General features: G+C 40.1%; 1 protein-coding gene across 7 annotated transcripts in view; it reads left to right on the top strand.

The window, feature by feature from the left end:
* Window positions 1–12,198, top strand: part of FBXL17 (F-box and leucine rich repeat protein 17) — a 485,194-nt gene that overhangs the window by 286,840 nt on the left and 186,156 nt on the right. Inside the window, exon 7 of one of the 7 annotated variants that reach the window (XM_073344637.1) lies at window positions 3,509–3,566. The exons of the other annotated variants lie outside the window; for them this stretch is intronic. Within the exon in view, the coding sequence (XP_073200738.1) occupies window positions 3,509–3,527 (19 nt within the window). The 3' untranslated portion in view covers window positions 3,528–3,566. Of the gene's footprint in view, window positions 1–3,508; window positions 3,567–12,198 lie in introns of those variants that run through there. 7 annotated transcript variants of the gene reach the window in all.

The following is a 12,198-nucleotide window of genomic DNA, read 5'->3' as shown; positions in this document are numbered from 1 at the left end:
GAATTACCCAGAGTTTGCCAACAAATACTGTATTTGCATGAAGAGAGGGAAAGGGAAGATCACATACATTTTGAGCCTTAGCAATATGGGCATAAAATTAAAAAGGTTGGAGAGAGGACACTCAATGGCTTAGAAGAGTGATAATGAAATATAAAACTTTTCTTCTGTCTCCAGCTCCCACTTCAGATTGATGTATTGGGAAGCAAGGTGTACCCAGAGGAAGTCAATATGATGCTTCCCAATTCTTGTTTGGCTGGAGCTAGGAATTTTTCATCACAGTGGGCATTTTCTCTTCTCCAGGCTCAGCTCCACTGCAAGACTGTCAACCCGGCAGATTTACTTTTTAGGTTGTACAGTCCCACTTAAAATTCCTCCTTAGCTGACTGAATGTCAGCTTAGAAACAGCCACATGTGGTATTTAAAAGTAGGTGGATGCACTGAAGTGCCACTTGGGGTAAAGAGCAGCCACTGTGTAGTTAAGAAAAGGAGTACTTGTGGCACCTTAGAGACTAACCAATTTATTTGAGCGTGAGCTTTCGTGACCTACAGCTCATAAGGAAGCTCGTGTAGTAGCTAGGTCAGTGGTTGTCAACCTTTTCTAATGTGGACTCCTAAAAAATTTCAAATGTAGGTGTGGACCCTTTTGAAAATCTTAGACATAGTCTGTGGATGCCCAGGGGTCCGTGAACCACAGGTTGATAACCACTGTTCTATGGTAACAACAACCTTTTCTGGGCCCTTAGACGTAGTCTGCAGACCCAGGGGTCCATGGACCACAGGTTGAAAACTACTGATTTAGGTTCATTAGTTCTGAAAGCTGTTTTCCCATGAATAGAGCTCTCATTATGCCATCTTTAAGCCTGACATGAGAGAGCCTTCTAATGCAAAGACTTTTGAACCAAAAGATGCCTCTGTTTCTTTTTTGTGGATTGTTTTCCAAGATTAGTATTGGGAAACTGCTCCTCCCCTGTGAGGCTGCTGTCATGTGGAATTCTGCAGGGTTCCATTCCATCACCCCTCTTGTGTAAAGTGTATAGAGAGTTTTTCAGTGCATTAGTCTGGAGACTGGGCTATGGTTTTTCAGTACTATGATGAGTCTTGATACAAGGCTTTACCTCTCCCTCACCCAATCTTATTCAATGTCTGGGTAAGATTTGGGAAAGAATGGGCATTAGCAGGCTGAGACTTCGACTAGACAAGACCGAAGGGATGTTAATTTGGTAGGGAAAAAAACCAGAGGATATAGCAAGAATTATATGATTCCCATTGAGGGGGTGTGTCTGTTATTCACAAGTCAAATTCACAAACTAGTATTCTTGTGAAAAGTGGGTGCCTACTTGACATCACTGAAGACTGAAGTCCTCCATCCATAGAACAGTTATAGTACAGAATTCTAGACAATTACTACTTGTAAGATAGCTCAACTCCGAGCTGGGGAATAAAAAGACATTTCTATGGTTGTTTAGGATTTAAGGTTCTTAAGGGTTTAGAGGGTTTCAGCCTCATAGGGTATGTCTACACTGCAGTTAAACATTGATGGCTGGCCTATGTCTGTTGACTCGAGCTTGTGGGGACTGCAGGGCTATAAAATTGTGATGTAGATGTTTGGGCTCAGGGACCATCCCGCCTCATGTGGATAAAAAATTTTATGGAAGATTTTCAATAACAAAATATGTACCTACTGGCAATAAAATGCTTTCATAACTTTCAAAGTTTTTTTTCAATGGTTTCAACAGCTTTGTAAGAGAGTCCAAAGGTCTACGTTTCTGTCTAGAACTCAACAGTCGTGACAGGTAATATCAGCAATATGGAGAAGATTAATTTCACTCACTTTGATTACATATATCAAACAAGATCAGATGGTAGCAACTTTCTGTCACTATTCAATAAAATTGTTTCAGGCTGGTAATCTAATGGAGAACAACTCCATAACCTACTACCAACCCTCCAAATTACTCAGTGTGAAAAATTATTTTTTTCTGTTTGGTGGAAATTCTGTATTGGCTCTCATTGATTCCGTCTACGAAGTTTTGTTGATTTCCTTCTAATCCACATAATTTTAATGACAATATTTACTTTTTTTTAACACGTCCATACTATGATGCATCTGTCCAAAGATTTTTTTTTTAGAGAAGATTCAGCAGGATCAAATTAGTTATATGTCCATAGATTGTTTACTACCCTTTTGTCCCAAAATTGTAATTTTTTTAGAAACCCAACTTGTAAATTCCTATAATTGGTAAGCGTGAGCACAAAATTTTTTTTGCTTCTCCAGTTGGTGCACTTTAAGTGATTTAAAACAGTTCCTGTTAGCTATTGCATACTGAATAATTTCTTGATGACCAAGTAATACATTACCACCAATTTTCTCTTTGAAAAATTTAAACAGCAGCAAGACATTTAGGATGAACATCTAAGATTACATTTCCCATTTTTCAGAAGATCCAGCATGTCCAACACTTGATCCTAATTTAATCCACTCCCATATTTTAGTGCAAGCTGTTTTTAAAATGACATCTATTTTGTTTAGCAAGGAGAGACATTCAGTCTCTTCTCTTACACCATGCTTGCTTGCATTTCCCCCTTTTTCCTCAATAAATCCTTTGCATAAATGATCAAGATGTGTCTCTAAGGGGACAATTTGAACATTAAGAATTCCTAACTCTCACTGTGTAGGATTTTATATTCAATTTTTCTTCTTGTTTCTGTTGTTGATATTTAATTTCATTTAAAATAGTAGTAGTGTTTTAAGTTTTGAGTGCAATTATATAATCTGCTGATATGGAACATTGTACATATTGGTGAACTCGGATCTCTAGAAATTGTTGTATTTTAGTATGTCTAATTTTCTTCCCCATGTGTCCTCTAGCTTTTTATGTGGCGTTTTCCCCCATAATTCACACCAACATGCACTGGGACAACTTCTGAGTCCCAAGTCTTAGCCAGCAGTGTGCAAAGCATATATATGAAGAATGGGATTGTAGATTTTCTACTGCTGTGTTTTGAGATTTGTGGTGATGGTTAACAAGGCAGGGGTCTAAATAATTTTTCTTGTGGCAGAATAGAGAACTGAACTATTAAATGTTTCAAGTTGATTTATATCATAACAGTAACATAAAAGCCCACGTAGATTTACATATTTCCCTTGAACTACTAGCGGTACCATTTGTTTTTATATAATGCTGTTTGAATTCAGATGATCGAATTCTACACGCTGGCATCTATTTCAGATATGTTTATTTATTATCTTAGATTTGCTTAGTATTGTATCCCAGGAAAAGTTTACCACACTTTCAGCTTTACTGGCCATTATTTTATTAGTTTTGCCAGTTTTTAGTATTATTTATTTAATTACTAGTAAGTATATATGATATTCAATAATTCATAGCTGTTTTATTATTTTATTTATTTTTGCATCTCTACAACAAATGGGAGTGCTTTGTAAATGACATTATTTGATTATGATAAATATGAAGGAAAAGCACTGAATTAACTATTATTCTTTTAGGACAAGATTACCACCTTGAAATCAGCCCTGAGTAAGGGGCAGAACGTAGTAATGTTGTGTGGCCCCAGAAGCAGAACATAAACAGAATTGTGACTGAAGAGTCACAATTTGGTCACTGGTTCCCCCTTGTTTTTCTTATGTTAACATTTTAGATAAACTGATCAGAACTAACACTGGTGTTTTTTGTTTTTGAAAGTTTTAAAAATCTATTTTGGTATGACAGTAAAACTGAAGTATCTGGTGAAAGAATTTTGCTGTTTTTCGAATCATAACTGCATGAAGCAAAACAAGCCTAAGTCTTGGATTTATCTACAATTAGACAATCCTTGATGTGTCATATTATAACTAGTCTTTTTATTATAACCCACTAATAAACTCGCTGGAACTCCAGCATCAGGAGTATACTGGTTTCTGTAAGAGTGGGAAAGTTTACACTAATTGTGAATGTCAGCCATTCTAACATGTAGTCCAGAACCAGTGAGGTGCTTTGTATTGTTTCTGTAGTAATTGAAAGGGAAATTAAAATTTTGTGAAGTCCAGTTGTTTGAGGTTTACAGGTTTTTTAACTCGACTAATATCAAACATTTTATCAATTTCTTGCGAATATTTGTTCCTATGTTAACTTATAAAACAGATCCAACTTCAGAGATGTTCCTCATGCTTTCTTTGAGTAAAGCTATGGAACATTTAATTGCTTGCACCCATTTTCATGGATGCATGAACTTGCTAGATGAATACCATCAGAGCAGTTATTTCTGCAATTATCCTTGCTCCTGTTTGTATGCAGCCCTATACTTCCTGAACTGTCTGTGGCTGCATGGGGGTTACAGTCCTCTCCCTGGCAAACAAAAGTTTAAAAATAAAAAATACCCGAACGGGGAGTCACACTCTCAAAACTCTTTCATCAAAGTAGCAAAGATTGCTTTAATTCATGGAGCCACAGCACTCCTTATGAAGACTGCCAGATCTTGCTTGAAGGAGCAGAGAATGAAATGGGTGTGGGTGGGACAAGAAGCCCATTTATTTGTTTTTAAATAAATACTTCATATGTTTATAGTTTTTATAGCATTTATGGAGTCATTGAAATTAGAGATGGAAAAGATTTCTCTGTTAGTTATAGCCCATTGCCCTACCTTTGCCAACTTGTTTTCAAGTGTTTTTTATAATGTAGTTTTTAAATGACCACTATTTAAACTATTCCTCGGCATGTTTCCTGATAACCATCCTGAATTTTCCTTTGCGGAATTTCATCCCATCCTATTTATAAACTCTTGGAGTATCATTATAGACCCAGACAGAGATAAATTATTTTCTGAAAGTCCACATTTCTTGGTCAAAGTATAGTCAAGGTCTAGACTCCAGAGAAAATAATACAAAAATAGTAATAATAATGATTGCAATAATAATACATAAATAAAAAGATTTTGTGGTCCATTGAAAAGCATCTGGTGTCCTGATTTGACCCGTGATCTGCCTATTGATTACCCTGGACCCAGATTTTTAAAGGTATTCAGGCATGTAGGAATTGACTGTTAATGGAATTTAGGCTTCTATGTGCCTAAATCCTTTTTGAGAATGAGCTTTAGGCTCCTACAGGAGTTAGGTGTTGCAATGCTGAATGCAGTAATGCCTGAATACCTCTAAAAATCTGGCCTTAAGTGTCTAGGTAATTAGAAGACTTATATCACTGAAGGACCTGATAACCTCCCAAGTATTTATGGATTTATCCTCCACACATCCCAATGAGGAAGGAAAATTTCATTATTCCCATTTCACTGATGCAGAACTATCACCCAGAGGCATGAAGTGAATTGCCCAAGTCAAATAAACCAGTTTTCCTGAGTCCCACTGCAGTGCCTTTAACCACAATATCATTCTTCTCTCTCTCTCCCTCAAATAGGTATACACTACTACCCATCCTGGCTCCTAAATCCTCCTTAGTAATCATTTAGACAAGCTACACCTATTTATTTATCTTCATTTTTTTGATAAGTCATCCCACTAGACAATCATTTTTATTGCTCTTCTCTGAATTCACACCGTGTGTGTCAACCTCTTCCTGGTTGCCCACCCATCTTAAGTCAAACATTATAATGTTATGCTGTTCTGCCATTACTGCTTTCCAAAATTTTCCTAACATTGTATACCTTTGTTTTGATTTATTTTTTCCTCACTGTATTACTTTGCATTTAATGGGTTCATTCCCATTGAAATTCCAATTGCTGCTTTTCACATTATTTGTTTGTTTCATCACATTCATAACACACTTTCCTTTTTTAACATTAACTTTTCAGACTTTGAACTTAAATAGTGGATTATTCCACTAAATTTCAGGAGTTAAAACTTGTAGTTGTTCAAGAGTGTTTTCTGTTTGGCAATGTATATTTGAATTGTTCTTTCTAATTTGCTGAAGGTTTTTGTTTGTTTAAATCATTGCACAGGACAATTTAGCTGATGTAAGCTAATGTACAATGATGCTTTATTTTGAAGACAGGGTTACTTGCCTAATTAATTGTGCTGGCCAAGAACAAGAAAAAAAAAGTAAAGCATTCGTATTATTATAGGTAAATTAACATATACCCATATCAAATCTGTGGTAAATGTTTAAAGGGTCTGCTTTTAGTACACTAAAGGGAATTACACTGATATTTTGATAACAAAAAGAACAAAGATTTTCTTTTTAAAAACTGCAGAATTAATTGAACTGATGGACAGTGGATGCTGTGTTTTTTAAAAAAAAATCTATAGAAGCAAAATCCTGTTTGCTGTATTTATTATTGGTTTCTGAAATAAGCAATGTTTTATTAGAGCTGGATCTGGCACATGCCTGGATATATGATGTACAAGCTTTTCCTTTAAAAAACAGCTGAATCATGCTTTCTGCTGACCCTTCCTGAAAGCTGTAAAAGAGTATGAGATTTCTCATGTTCCCACTTCAGGATATAAATAGTATAACTGCCCACAGTAAAGTTACCACAGAGCTCTTTATAAGCAAGCACATTTATTCTTAAGGTAAAAGCATTACATAGAAAACATATTTAAAACAGTCAAAGAGTCTACATTCATGCTAATAAGCTTGCCAGAGATCACCCCAACTCCCAACCAAGGCCTCTGGCAGGTGAACAGTACTTCAAACCCCACCAAGGGGTTTTGCTATGGTCACAAGTTCACAACAGCTATTAGCTCAGAAGAAGCACATTCATGAAAAGTTTAGTCCCCTCTTTATAAAACCCGGGTCTTTAATCTGAGATAAGTAATTTGTAAACTGTGAGTTTCTTCTCAGAGCATAGCTTCAAAAGTCTGGGGTTTTGCATAACCGTAGGATTTTTCATTTGCATACACTTCTCCCTAGAGATTTCCTGGGAAACCCACTTAACTTTAAAAGTTCACATTGTTTCAAATAGTCCTTTGAAGCTCATAATGCTTCCCAGGTTTTACATTAGTCAGAACTTCTCTCTAGAGATGTGTCAAAGTCAGATTCAGGACTCACATAATTTCTCAGACCACTCTGTTTATTAGCAAAGCGCTTTGCCAATGCACCCAGATATGTGAGCCCTTCTCTGAGACTCAGGCTAACTTATTTATACAAATAAGCCAAAGCCAATTTAACATAAGAGACAAAAGGAAGCAGAAACTGACAAATATACATACATATCTTATTTGCATACTAACATTTACCAATCTCCTAGCTCAGTAGGAGCTCTAAGTTAATTAGTTTGAGGACCCATTGTCTCACACTCCTTAATGTTTCTCTTCCTGACAACTATATTTCAACAAACCCTTCAAGTAGCATTTCTTTAATGAATTATAATTTCAATATAATTCATTCTACTTTCACAATCCCTCCTTTTCGTCAAGCTACGCAATAAACAACAATGACTGGGTTCCACATATCAATCGTTCTTTATCTCTTTGTTCATCAGTGATATTTAAAATCATCAAATTAGCACTCTGGTTTGGGGCAGCTATCTGTGTAGCATGCCTGACACAATTTTGGATACAACAGGAAAGTAACTGAAAACATACAAAAATTATTAGGATTCCAAACAGGAGAGTTAGGGCTCCCTGAAACAACCAGTTTCCTATGCCAGAGAAATTGAAAAGGTTACTTAGCCACTTCCATAAAGAACTTGGCTCTTCGTGCGGAAGATATGCGATTTGTTCTCAGTGGCTAGCATGATCTATTACCTCATTGGTGTTGTCTGGTATATACACACAGCAGTCTTTTCCAATGAGAGCACAAGTTCCTCCTTTTGCTGCCAGCACTATGTCCAATGCCTGACGGTTTTGGAGGGCCATCTGTCGGATTGCCCCTGTTTCTTTGGCCAGGGCTCTTAAACTTTCTCCGGTTTCATTTGCCATTATTTCAACTACTGCTTGTAACCTTAGGAGCCTTTTTGCATGGTGTATTACTCCCCCTCATGGTATGAAGGAACCGCCAATGGCCTCTTCCCAGGTTAAGGGGCTTATGTTATTTACATACCATTGGGCATCTGTTAAGTCCCTTCTTTTTCACCTGAAATTGCGGATGCGTTCTCAAGGGAAGGTTCCTAGCACTCGGAATTGGGGAAGAGTCGGGCGGGATAACAGATTCCTGACCAATTAGCTGGTAGTGCGGTATAAGCTGTGGTCCCACACACCCAGTGATGGCCTATTAAGGCCGGGAAGGGTCGGTTGCACCCATTTGTCATATAGGTGTTTGCAAAGGAGGAGGAGTATCCCCCACAGGGTACAGCGTAATTCTCCTTACGAGGAGTGGTGTTATTTGCATGACTGTAGGGGGAACATGAGATTGATTTCTCTGTTTGATCCCAGATTGAGAAAAAAATTCATATCTCCATACCCGGCCCGCCACTTTTTAGTTTTGTTTGAATAATCCCATACACCATTGGCCACAATATGCTGAAGGCAACGGCTTTTCCCCAGATCCAGCCCTGTCCCATTACACACCCAACACCAGTGACCTTTTCCCTCCACCGCACTTATCCATTTAGATGCATTTATTCCCACCGCTTCCCAAGTGTCATTGCTGTTCCATATTTTGTTAAACGGACGAGGCCCTCCAGTGAGGTTTGGGGACTTGAGTGGGATAGCCAGGACAGGAACACCAGTTTGAGAGTGGGCTGGGATGTGGCTGCAGACTCAGCAATTAGAAATATTAAGGGTCTGAGGTATCCACACCTGCTGCTGGATAAAAGAATTATCATCGTGGTCTCCCCAAACCGTAAGATACCAGCAGCCGAGAAACAGGCAGAGGCGCATGTTGGAGGCAAGGCTCTTCTGGTTCTGACAACCTCAACTGAGGGAACCGTGGTTTTACGCCCACCGGGTTTTTTTTTTTTCTCGTCTGCTTCTGGCAACCCTTACGAGAGCGTAGATTGTAAGGTATTGCAGACTGTTCCTCTACGTCTTCTTCTGGAGTCAAAATTGACTCTGCATTGTCCTGAGGTGATGATTGGTTCTCTGGGGATGGTGCCTTCTTACACTGTGAAGCATGTATCCATGCTGCGATGCCAGATAGTTTAACAGCCGTCTGTGTAGTAAGCAGTACCTGATGAGGACCCTTCCACCAGGGCTCCAAGGAGTGCTTTCGACGATGGTGCTGTACGTAGACCCAATCACCTGGCTCGAGGTTGTGGCAAGCGTCAGAGGTGGGTTCCGTGGGCCAGGCGGCTCGAACCTGTGAATGGAAGTGACTTACACTTGCATTAGTCCCTTGCAATACTGAAGAAGCACACTGTGAGTCAAGTTTAAATCTGGAACGGGAGTAATGGTAGTCATAGCTCGCATAGGGCGTCCCATAACAATTTCAAAGGGACTTAATTTATGCCTTTGGGATGGAGTGGATCTCATGTCCATAAGGGCTAATGATAAGGCTATTGGCCAGCTTAATCCTGTAGAGTCAAAAATTTTAGCAAGCTTATTCTTAAGTACACCTGTCAAGGTTCCTCCCCCACTCTGAACTCTAGGGTACAGATGTGGGGACCTGCATGAAAGCCTCCTAAGCTTACTTTTACCAGCTTAGGTTAAAACTTCCCCAAGGTACAAATTAATTTTATCCTTTGTCCTTGGAATATCCACTGCCACCACCAAACTCAAACTGGGTTGACTGGGAAATGTAGTTTGGACACGTCTTTCCCCCCAAAATCCTCCCAACCCTTGCACCCCACTTCCTGGGAAAGGTTTGGTAAAAATCCTCACCAATTTGCATAGGTGACCACAGACCCAAACCCTTGGATCTGAGAACAATGAAAAAGCATTCAGTTTTCTTACAAGAAGACTTTTAATAGAAATAGAAGTAAACAGAAGTAAAGGAATCACCTCTGTAAAATCAGGATGGTAGATACCTTACAGGGTAATTAGATTCAAAACATAGAGAATCCCTCTAGGCAAAACCTTAAGTTACAAAAAAGACACACAGTCAGAAATAGTCATTCTATTCAGCACAGTTCTTTTCTCAGCCATTTAAAGAAATCATAATCTAACACATACCTAGCTAGATTACTTACTAAAAGTTCTAAGACTCCATTCCTGTTCTATACCTGGCAAAAGCAGCATATAGACAGACACAGACCCTTTGTTTCTCTCCATCCTCCCAGCTTTTGAAAGTATCTTGTCTCCTCATTGGTCATTTTGGTCAGGTGCCAGCGAGGTTACCTTTAGCTTCTTAACCCTTTACAGGTGAGAGGATTTTTCCTCTGGCCAGGAGGGATTTTAAAGGGGTTTACCCTTCCCTTTATATTTATGACAACACCATTTCGTCTTTCAACTGCACCTGCACTCTGTGGGTGGTAGGGACAGTGCAACAGGTGTTTGATATGCAATACACGGTCCAGGTGTTGAACAAGTTGTCCAGTAAAATGTGTATCCCGATCACTGGACAGAGTAGCAGGAATTCCCTTGGCAGGCATAATATAATTTATCAAACATTTGGCAACAAACAGTGAGTCAGCCTTGCAACAAGGAAAGGCTTCAATCCAATCAGAGAATAAACATACCATAACCAATATAAATTCATATTGTTGACACTTAGGCATTTGTAGAAAATCAAGTTGCGAATGCAAGAACGGTGCTTGAGGCAGACCCCGGAACCCCTGGGCCACTTTTACAGGTTTAGCAATAGTATGGCTTTGGCAAATGGTACAGGCTGCACAGTGGCAGGCTGCAAAAGAGCTAAAATGGGGGGGCCACCATCCTGTCTTAGTTACAGCAGAGACCATCCCCTTCTTTCCGACATGCGAAACACCATGTAGCAGGGCGGCCAGAGATGGGTAGAGTGAAAAAGGGGCTACAAAGGTACCAGTAGGCGAGCGCCAAAAAGAATCGGGATGTAGAGAGCAACCTTGGGCAACCCAGGATTCTTTCTCAGTTTCTGGGGCAGAGTCTTGGAGCAGGGTGAGGTCAGTGAGGGACCATGAGGGTAAGAGGAGAGCGGAGAACAAGGGAATCAGACATTTCGACTAGGTGTGCTGCAGCAGCCACAGCACGCAGGCAGGGGGGTAAGCCTTGGGCAACAGGGTCTAAAGTGGCAGAGAAATAAGCCACTGGACGGTTCTTTTCTCCGTGCATCTGAGTGAGAACTCCAAGTGCACACCCAGATTGTTCGTGGCAGAAAAGGGTAAAAGGCTTAGAATAGTCAGGCAGCCCTAAGGCAGGGGCAGAAGCCAAACCCTGTTTGAGGGAAACAAAGGCAGAATTGGCCTCAGGGGGCCATGGCAGGGGTCAGGCACAGAGAAAAGAGTGAGTTCCTGGAGAGGTTTTGCAAGGGAGGCATATTGGGGAATTCATTGTCTGCAAAATCCAGCCATAACTAAAAACTTCTGGACCTGGCGTGGGGAGCAGGGTCGGGGAAAGCTAAGGATAGCTTGGACGCGGGTGGGAGAAAGTGCATGGGAACCCTGGGAGAGGAGAAAGCCAAGGTATGTGACAGAAGCTTGACAGAGTTGTAGTTTAGAGCAAGAAGCTTTGTGACCCTTATTTGCTAGGGCAGTAAGGAGCACTAAAGAGTCCGTTTCAGAGGCAGACAATGAAGGGGAACAGAGGAGTAGATCATCTATATATTGGACAAGTGTGGACCTGGACAGGAAAACAAGGTCAGCAAGGTCTCAGGCTAATGCTGGGGAAAAATATGATGGGCTTTCAGTATACCCCTGGGGCAGTGTGGTCCATGTGTACTGTTGCCCCTCGTAAGAAAAGGCAAACAGGAACTGGGAGTCAGGGTGAACCAGGATGGAAAAGAAAGCAGAGCACAAATCAACAACAGTAAAATGAGTTGCATCTGGTGGGATAGAAGCCAGAATCTTTGAGAGAGGCAAGTTTTGATTCTGTCCACCTATGATTTGCCTCTTCCCACCACTGCATGAAACAATCAACCTCTCCTTTTGCCAATTTAGTTTTAGGTTGGCCGAGTTTGCTTTTAAGACGTCTACTCAGTCTTTGTCCCAAGATCCTAACAGTGGCCACTGAATTTTGGGATTCTCCTGAGTTAGCCTAGACCATTTTTCCAGAAATTTACAGGAGTCCAGACCCTTCCTAAAATACATAAAATGAGCCGGTGTTCCTTTAGGGAACTGTCCCGACATAGACATCTGGTTACCCATACAGGAGGACTTTACACACCAATCACACAAGAAGGAAAGTCGGGTTTGTCAGAGCGATGCCCGGTGCAACACACAAAAGGAGCCCACAGG

The sequence above is a fragment of the Lepidochelys kempii genome, chromosome 5, assembly GCF_965140265.1.
Source record: "Lepidochelys kempii isolate rLepKem1 chromosome 5, rLepKem1.hap2, whole genome shotgun sequence".
In the NCBI taxonomy this organism is placed as follows: domain Eukaryota; kingdom Metazoa; phylum Chordata; order Testudines; family Cheloniidae; genus Lepidochelys; species Lepidochelys kempii.
This window is presented reverse-complemented; position numbering and strand designations above follow the sequence as displayed.